Genomic DNA, 9420 nt, shown 5'->3' with positions numbered 1-9420 from the left:
AGATTGAGAAGGTTAGGCATAGACGCAGGTTGTTTAGAAAATGGGGAACAAAGTGAGCAAGGACAAAGGTCATAGAGCTTGTGATTTGGTTGCTGAAAGGGAGGGAGCAGAGTTTGCTGAACAATGGGAGAGGATCAGAAAAGTTGCAGGATGGGAGAAGATTAGGGGTGGTAGATTACAGCCAGAACAATGGAGGAAAGTTTTGAAGGACAAAAAGGGGGCTCTGGCAGATAGAGGGGTGCTGCAGTCTGCTGAAGCATGGTATAGAGTAGCAAAAGGGATACACGAGCAGAGTTGGGTGGAGGAGGAGGTAAAGGAGGGGGGGGATGTGTATTACTTGTATCATGAACAGTGTAATGCCTTTGTGTCCACTATACCCCCTCCCTATGATGGCGGCCATTCCTGCTGGACTTGCCTTGTTTGTAATGTTCAAAATCCCACATGGCGTGAGGTCTGCAGTAATTGTGGGGCGCCCCTACCGTGATGTTACTTCTTCCTTTGTGTCCACTTCTAGTGTCGGTAACATCACTTCCGGTCCCTCCCCATCAGGGACAGGACCTGGCCCCGCCCCTTCCTCTGGCAGCCATCTTGCCTCACCTGGCCCCGCCCCTTCCCCCGGCGGCCATCTTGCCTCACCTGGCCCCGCCCCTTCCCCGGCGGCCATCTTGCCTCACCTGGCCCCGCCCCTTCCTCCAGCGGCCATCTTGCCTCATCTGGCCCCGCCCCTTCCTCCAGCGGCCATCTTGCCTCACCTGGCCCCGCCCCTTCCTCCAGCGGCCATCTTGCCTCACCTGGCCCCGCCCCTTCCTCCGGCGGCCATCTTGCCTCACCTGGCCCCGCCCCTTCCTCCGGCGGCCATCTTGCCTCACCTGGCCCCGCCCCTTCCTCCGGCGGCCATCTTGCCTCACCCAGGAATCCTAATTCTCTGACATCCCTGTATCCAGTGCTGCATGCAGATGGCTCTTTTCATGTGCCATCCAACACTGTGCCTCTATCCCTAGAAGGCACTGTAGAACAAGCTAACCAGTTCAATTCTGGCAGCCTTCCCCTCATGATGTTAGGGGAAGATGGTTCCCCGAGCGTTGCCCCTGGCTACGGACTCCATCCATGGGCAGATCCATCCCCCGCTAGTGCCAATGTAGCCCGTAGCCTCCTGGGGGAGTTCCAAGGAGTACAGAGAGATATCCGAAGTGCGCAGGACCGCCTTGAATACTTCATTAACGCAAGTGGAGACCAGCGGGCCCGGATGCCAGGGCCCGCACGTTTAGCCCACAGCCAACAGCCTCCCAAGTCCGCAGGAGTCCGGCTTCCAGCCGATGCTCCTGTGTTGTATGTTTCTTTTACTCCCACTCAGGCGTCTACCCTTAACACCAGTCTCCCTGACCCGGAGAGACAGCCGATGCCTTTTTACCGGAGACTGGTGCAGATTCAGAAGAATTTTAGTGCTACCTGGAAGGACCTCCAAGCCCTTACTGAAGTTAAAGCAGGAGACACCTACTGGCCAGTGATTGAAAAGCACCTGGACCCACTGAAGGTGGAGAGCGACGTTACATATGAATCCGGTATCCAGTTCTGTGAACAGATCAAGGTGTGGGCCCAGGATCGTCTTGCAGATCAAGCGACCACCATCCAAGACGTCACCCAGGAAAAGGGTGAATCTGTGGAGAAGTACCACACTCGCCTGATACAGTTGTTTAATGACCTAGGCTTCTCCACGCAAACCAAAGCGCATGCCCAAATGCTTTCATCTGCCTTTGTGTCAGGACTTCGTGAACCCATACGGAAAGGCCTCATCACATCTCGTCCGGAATACAAGACATTGTCCATGGATACGCTGTTACTGGTAGCAAAGGGGCTAGAAGGAAAAGGACACACACTTGCAATGCTGGCAGAGGACCCATCCCTGCAGAGATTTCGGGTGCCACAGCCTGGACAACCAGATCTGCGTACATGCTACAATTGTGGTCGCCCTGGACACCTCCGCCGTGACTGCCGCGCTCCAAGAAGGCGACGTTCCGGCCAAAGTACCAAAGAGCAACTTCCTCCCCCACCTCCTCCAGCCACTGACCTTCTACAATAGGACAGTGGCAAGCCTGCGTCTATTATGGCCATGTCTCAGCGGGATACCAACATTGATCTGCCGGGTCCACAAGCCCAGGTTACCCTCTCCGTTGCAGGCCGTCCCACTACCTTCCTCCTGGACACAGGTGCAGCCAGAAGTGTGATTAAGGAAGCGGATTTCCCTTTCAAGACCCTGCTGGACAATGTCGAAATCTTGACCATGGGCATAGAAGGACGTCCTACCTCTCACCGCCTTTCAAAACCCCTACGGATTGGCTCTCTCCCTAATGTGTTAGCACGGTTTGTGATCCACAAGACATCTCCGCTAAACCTGCTGGGAGCAGACCTGCTATCCAAGCTACAAGCCACCATCACCTATACCGAGGATGGAGGAATAAAGGTATCATCGCCTTTGTCAGAAGAAGATACGATGATTCTGGCATCAGAACCTTTACTCCTTGCAGTCAGCACGGAAAACCCTAATACAGTGCCGGCCGATGTCCTCCAGCGAATTCCAGATAAACTGTGGTCCAAAGGCCCGGAAGACATCGGTAAACTCCGAGTGCCACCCGTGGTAGTTAAACTGAAACCTGGAGCCAGCCTACCACGTCGGCCGCAGTATCCACTCAAGATTGCCGTCTCACAGGCTATCGCAGGGCAAGTGAAGGCACTCTTGGAAAATGGGGCACTCATACCCTGTGAATCTCCCTGCAACACCCCGTTGTTTCCAGTAAAGAAGAAGACACCCAAGGGGATGCCAGTGAAATACCGTATGGTGCAGGACCTTCGAGCAGTGAACGAGGCCACCATTTTGGACACACCCCTTGTGCCTAATCCACATACCCTGTTGGCGGGGGTACCGCCCACCGCCACATACTTCACAGTCGTGGATCTTGCAAATGCCTTCTTCAGCATCCCGTTGGACCCGTCCTGCCAATTTCTCTTCGCCTTCACCCATGATGGCCGGCAATATACATGGACCGTGATGCCTCAGGGGGCCCAGAATTCTCCAAGTCAGTTCGCGAAAGCCATTGCGTCTATCCTCGCACCATGGCAATCTGAACACACTACGGTGGTTCTCCTACAATATGTTGATGACCTCTTGCTGTGCGCTGATGACCTCCCCACAGCTGAGGCGGCGTCGGAAAGCCTGCTTTACTTCCTGGCCGACCAAGGTTGCAAAGCATCTCTATCCAAGCTCCAGTGGTGCTCCACTTCGGTGGTTTTCCTTGGTCACTGCATCACGCAGGGGGCCAGGCACCTCACCCACGAACGGATACTGGCAGTCCAGAGGATACAAGTGCCAAACTCTGCGCGGGCGTTACAGGCTTTCCTTGGCCTAATCTCCTACTGCAGATCATGGATCCCAGAAGCCTCTCTACTGATGCAACCTCTGTACGATGCTTTAAAGACGGATCCATTTCTTCTAGGACCAGAGGCGCTTGAAAGTTTCTATCTTTTGAAGACAGCCATCTCCACAGCCCCTGCATTGGGCCTGCCGGACTATAACAAGGACTTCCACCTTTTTGTCAGCGAACGGCAGGGACATGCGACGGGTGTCCTTGCCCAATCTCACGGCCCCAGAATGAGGCCAGTTGGCTACTACTCTGCACAGCTAGACACAGTAGCCCGAGGAGGGCCCTCCTGCCTAAGGGCCGTTTTTGCTGCTCAGGTCCTGTTGGACAAAACCTCGGACCTTGTTTTGGGACACGCTTTGATCGTTCAAGCTCCTCATGACATTACGGCCATCCTCAATCAAACGCAACCAAAACATCTTTCGGCAGCAAGACACCTCAGACTGCAATGTTCGCTCCTCCTTCCGGATAATGTGACTCTACGCCGATGCCATATACTCAACCCCTCCACTCTCCTCCCACTTCCTGAGGGGGGTGTAGAGTCAGAAGAGGAAAAAGAAACAAATGATCCGGGGGTGCCCGAACATGATTGCTTTGAGCTTATGAAACAACAAACCTCACACCTACCTACTGTCCTAGATACCCCACTGCAGAATCCTGAACTTACAATTTTTATTGACGGTTCCAGGTACGCGGACAGCAAGGGAAGGTTTCACACGGGGTATGCGATCACTACGGAAGACACTATCCTCCAAGCTCAGAGACTGCCTTCAACGATGTCTGCACAAGAAGCAGAACTGCAAGCCCTGATTTCAGCCTGTAAATTGGCCAAAGGGAAGACTGCAAATATCTACACGGACTCCAGGTATGCTCTTGGAGTGGCACACGACTTTGGACTAATATGGAAAACCAGGGGATTCCTGACGACAGCTGGTACTCCAGTGAAACATCATGAGGCTATCGGAGAACTGATGGATGCGCTACTTCTACCTACCCAAGTGGCTGTGCTGAAAGTCAAGGCTCACGGAAGGTTAAATTCACCAGAAGCTAGAGGGAACTATCTAGCCGACAAGGCAGCTAAAGAAGCAGCAGCAGGTCCAGACGAAGGAAGTGAGACTCGAGTGGAGGATCAGCCAATGGAAATGGTCGCTCAGACGGGACCAGAAGTGTCTACCACCCCAGATGTAAGAAGTCTTTCAGAAGCACAGGCGAGAGTTACGCCAGAAGAGCTGAAAATCTGGGAAGATAAGGGGGCTACCAAAGACAGAAGAGGGCTGTATCAAATCTCAAGGAAACCCTGTCTTCCAAGATCTCTGTACCCGGCAGTGGTACAATGGGCTCATGGACCCACGCATTTATCCAAAATGCTGATGAACGCCCTCATTCAGAAGTACTACGTGGCCCCTGGAATCTCGGTTCTGACTGACCGATACTGTAAGTCGTGCGTTACTTGTGCGGAATGTAACCCAGGACATATGGAGAGGGTTCCTGCAAAACACCTTGCCAGACCCATGTATCCCTTTCAACGGATCCAGATTGACCACATCCAAATGCCAAAGAGCGGGCGATACGAATACGCCCTAGTAGTAGTAGATGTCTTCTCCGGCTGGCCAGAAGCATACGCAGTGAGCAATATGACTGCAAAGACTACTGCTAAGAAACTACTCTCAGAACTCGTCTGCAGGTTCGGAATCCCAGAGGTCATCGAAAGTGACCAAGGTCCAGCGTTCACTGCCAACGTCACCAAAGAAATTTGGCAGGCCCTTGGTAGCAGTCTGCTGTTCCATACACCTTACCACCCCCAGAGTAGTGGAAAGGTAGAGAGACTTAATGGCACACTAAAGAGCAAAATGCTCAAAATGACGCAGGAAACAGGGCTACCCTGGACAGACTGTCTCCCAATAGCCCTGTTCAGTGTGAGATATACACCCAGGGGGGATCACGCACTATCCCCCTATGAAATCCTGTTTGGGTCAGCCCCAAGGTTAGGTTGTTACTACCCCCAACAGTTACAACTGCAATCTGATGTGTTGACTAAGTATGTGACTTCCCTTGCCAAAGAACTAACCAGGGTCCATGCACAGGTGTTCTCTTCCATTCCAGATCCAGAGGCGGACACCGGGACCCATACCTTGAAGCCTGGGGATTGGGTGTATGTCAAGAAGTTCCTCAGGAAGCACTCCCTCGAGCCTCGATTTGATGGTCCCTACCAGGTGCTTCTGACTACTGCCACAGCTGTGAAATTAGCCGGAAGACCCACCTGGATCCACGCTTCCCACTGTAAGAAAGTTCCAGATCTGGGAGACCAGGTCTAGTCATGCTGTGGACATTGTTTTGTTTGGGACTCGTCAGAGTGGGAGGTGGGTCTCGAGCAGTAATCACGAGAGAGGAGGGTGGCAACTGGAATCCTTGGTCGGAGGAATATGAGGGTACTGTTACCTTTTGGTATAACTCATCCAACACTCAGGTGGCCACATATTCCTTTGACTATTGTACTGTGGTCCCGTGTCTAAAAACAAAATCCCACCATGGGCCGGATTTAGCCCGATCCAGTTGGCTATATGACTTGTACACCCTGGGAATTCAATATATTTGTGTTACTGATAACGTCTGGGGAGAAGACTGTCGCTATTGGGGATCAGTGGGATGGAACACAGGAACAGACTGGTCCTATAAACCGCGAAGTGCCGTAAATAAAAAAGATAAGAGCGGGAAATCCCTAATTAGTCGTATGACCCTCCTTAAAAATAATAAGGATAGTGGGAACTGGAAGGCTGAACTCATCATGTTGCTTGGCTTTAATATGGTTCTTACACTAACCATAGAAAATCCAAGCCCGGGAGACGAGGGGACTTATTGTTTGGGGACATACCGGTACGGGAGGACAGATCCCTTAGGGAAGTTTAAAATAAGGGATATGGTAGATGCTCCCGAATGGAGGCCTTCACCTAGCCCCGTGCCTATATTTAACCCCCTGCGCCCCAAAATAAAGACCTTGACGAACATGATGGCCATAGCCGACCCTACCTTTGAAGACGTCATGACAGTAGAGACTGGCTACTCTGACCAGAATCTCTGGTTAGAGTGGATGAGGTACAATGCCAACAAGAGCAACAAGTCTAACTGTTACGTGTGCGGTAGTGCCCGACCGCACTTGGGGACGGTCCCACTGAATCTCCCTGTAGATGTTGAAAAGTGTTTCCTTAGTCTCTTCACGAACGTTTCCACCAATCACACTGTTTGTGAGAAGTGGAAAAAGGAATACCCCATAATCACCCAAGTGCCTCGCCCCGGGGAGAGTATTACAATCTACCCCGGAAACTACACCTGCTATGCAAACCGACAAGGGGGGAGATTTTTGGGGAACTTCACCAACGGGTATTGCTCCTCCTACAGTACACTGGGAGGGGAATGGACGCAGAATCAGGTCCAGTCCTTAGGAGACGTTTACTGGCTTTGTGGAGACATGAGGTTGAGGACCCGTCTGGAAGGTAATTGGACAGGGGAGTGTGCCTTAGCAAAAGCCCTTATGCCCCTCCACATCCTGTCAGATAACGTTGAGGATAATGAGGTTACCCCCAATAGTTATCATAGAGTGAGACGAGAGGCTCCTGGCGGTAGTTTCGATTTACACGTGTACATTGACGCCATAGGACAGCCAAGGGGGGTACCTGACGAGTATAAAGCTAGAGACCAAGTTAAAGCTGGATTCGAGTCCATTTTCCCAATCATTACGGTAAATAAAAACGTTGACTGGATTAATTATATTTATTATAATCAGCAGCGATTTATAAATTACACCAGAGATGCCTTACAGGGACTAGCTGACCAATTAGGACCTGCCTCGACTATGACTTTTCAAAATAGAATGGCTTTAGACATGATTTTAGCTGAGAAGGGGGGTGTCTGTAAGATGATAGGGGAGACTTGTTGTACCTACATCCCAGACAATACAGGACCCACGGGTAAAGTCACAATTGCCATTAAAAAGTTGACTGCACTATCGGAAGAATTAAAAAGAAACTCAGGGATAACTGACCCTTGGGACCAGTACTTTTCATGGATGAGTGGGTGGCAGAGAATTCTGGTGCAGATAGGCATTGCTGTTCTATGTGTACTGATTATCTTTTCTATTCTAGCCTGCTGTGTTGTCCCCTGTGTCAAAAAGACCTGTGAAACTGCTGTTGAAAAAGCCGCTCCCACAATGAGTTTACTGGATGCATCCCCAGATGGAGTGGACAAGTCCTACACCCCCTTGAAGACTCTAAATCCAACCTACAACGCGCTCCAGTTATAGGGTCAGACCACCCTCCTTGGAATTACGAGTCGGTGACTACGGGGGACCCAGGCTAGCTGTGGTCCAGTCGCAAGGGCTGTGAAGAACCCGTGGTTGGCTTGGAGAGCTTACCTTGGTATGCTCGATGGGCTTGCCTAGATTTGGGACCCCAAGGAGGGTCACCCGCAGATGATTGTGGAATTACTAGGGAAAGTTAGAGAATAGACATTTCAAGGGGGGATTGTAGTAGACATCATGATTAATATAAAATGTCTATTGATTTATATAAACCCAAATGTATTTTGTTGTTGTAATGACTTTTAACTCTGGAGTTTGATCGACACACAATCTAATCATAGTATTTAGTAGACAATGGGATGGTGAAGGATGTCTGATCTAATGTTGACTAAGTACATAGAAATTGCACAAGAAACCTCTAAGAGTTAAGGGCTATAGTGTTATGTGTATATCCTGTGTGTTTACCTAGCCCCCTTCCACTCTTCAAACACAAGCTAGTTGACAAATCATTTGTCAACTACACAGAATTCCTTAAGGCTGTCTGCATGCTAAAGAATACAAAGTCCATACCTTGGCGGACGTGAGGACGGGAGGGTAGGGAGGCGGGAGACTCTGTATAATCTAGCGAATAAGAATATATATATGTTGGTGATGTAATCTGTTAAACGCCCATAAAGGGCAGGTGTTATCCTTTTTCAATAAAAAGGCCTGTCTGGACGTCTCTGCCAGAAGAGCCATTTTTAACATGAGATTCATACCTTGTGTTTGACTTGGTCAGTGTGCGCATACTGCTTCCACACAATTAGGAAAGCTGCAGAATACCCTGAAGCCTGCTGGAGAAAACCCTATTCCAGCTCACCGCGTGGACCCATTAATTGTGAGATGAATGTGGGGACGCCAGAAACGTGCCTCTCTCCTAATCCCACAGCAGTCGGCTGCGATACACCTGGATCAGGAGCTCGGCCTGTGCCCACACCCTGACTTGGGCCTGCGCGTCCTCGCCCGCGTCCACGTCCTCTAGGCCTACCCCTACCCCTCAGCATGCTGTATTACCAGTAGTGCAGAAACAGAGCGCTGTAATTAAATGTGCCGCTTATTGGCCTGTGGTTGGAGGCTGACTTCGCTTACGGAACGCACAGCAGAGCCAGGAAAGAATTTTGCGCAAGCCTGCTGTAACACTTAGCTGGCTGTGTATGAATTAGGACAACTACCCCCAGCAGAGACGCAGTACACTGAGGACGGTCACAGGCAGCCCAAATAGATTTTTTTTCCCAAATTGTTTTGGAAAAGCCCACTGCCTATATAGACTGCATATGTCTTTCACTGTCCCTGCCTCACCACCACTACTGGCCCTGGACTATGTAAAATTACTGCAGGACGCAATGCTCTGGACGCAATGCTCTGCACGGCCGATATACAAAAAAAAAGTGCAACACTGCAAAAAGCAGCCTCAACAGTACTGCACACGGTCAGATGTGGCCTTAAGAAGGACCGTTGGGGTTCTTGAAGCCTAAAATCAATCCTAACACTCTCCCTATAGCAGCTCCGGCATCAGCAGCACTTTCCCTGATCTCTGTCAGAATGCATCTGTGACGAGCCGCGGGAGGGGACGATTTATATACTCGGGTGACACCTGATCTCGCCAGCCACTCACTGCAGGGCCGTGGTATAGGGCTTGAACGTCGCAGGGGGAAGTTGTAATGCCTTCCC

The 9420-nt window shown here is 50.9% G+C and overlaps 1 protein-coding gene across 1 annotated transcript; it reads left to right on the top strand.

Annotated features, from left to right (window-relative positions):
• The first annotated feature begins 2860 nt into the window (after window positions 1-2860).
• LOC136632245 (protein NYNRIN-like) lies at window positions 2861-8459 on the top strand. Its single transcript, XM_066606990.1, has 2 exons — window positions 2861-5696; window positions 7556-8459. The coding sequence occupies exons 1-2, from the start codon at window positions 3047-3049 to the stop codon at window positions 7711-7713; spliced, it is 2808 nt and encodes a 935-aa protein (XP_066463087.1). The 5' UTR covers window positions 2861-3046; the 3' UTR covers window positions 7714-8459.
• The last annotated feature ends 961 nt before the right edge of the window (window positions 8460-9420 follow it).

Source organism: Eleutherodactylus coqui, chromosome 6, assembly GCF_035609145.1.
Source record: "Eleutherodactylus coqui strain aEleCoq1 chromosome 6, aEleCoq1.hap1, whole genome shotgun sequence".
NCBI lineage: Eukaryota > Metazoa > Chordata > Amphibia > Anura > Eleutherodactylidae > Eleutherodactylus > Eleutherodactylus coqui.
Note: the sequence above shows the minus strand (reverse complement) of the source record. Positions and strands in the feature narration are given on the sequence as shown.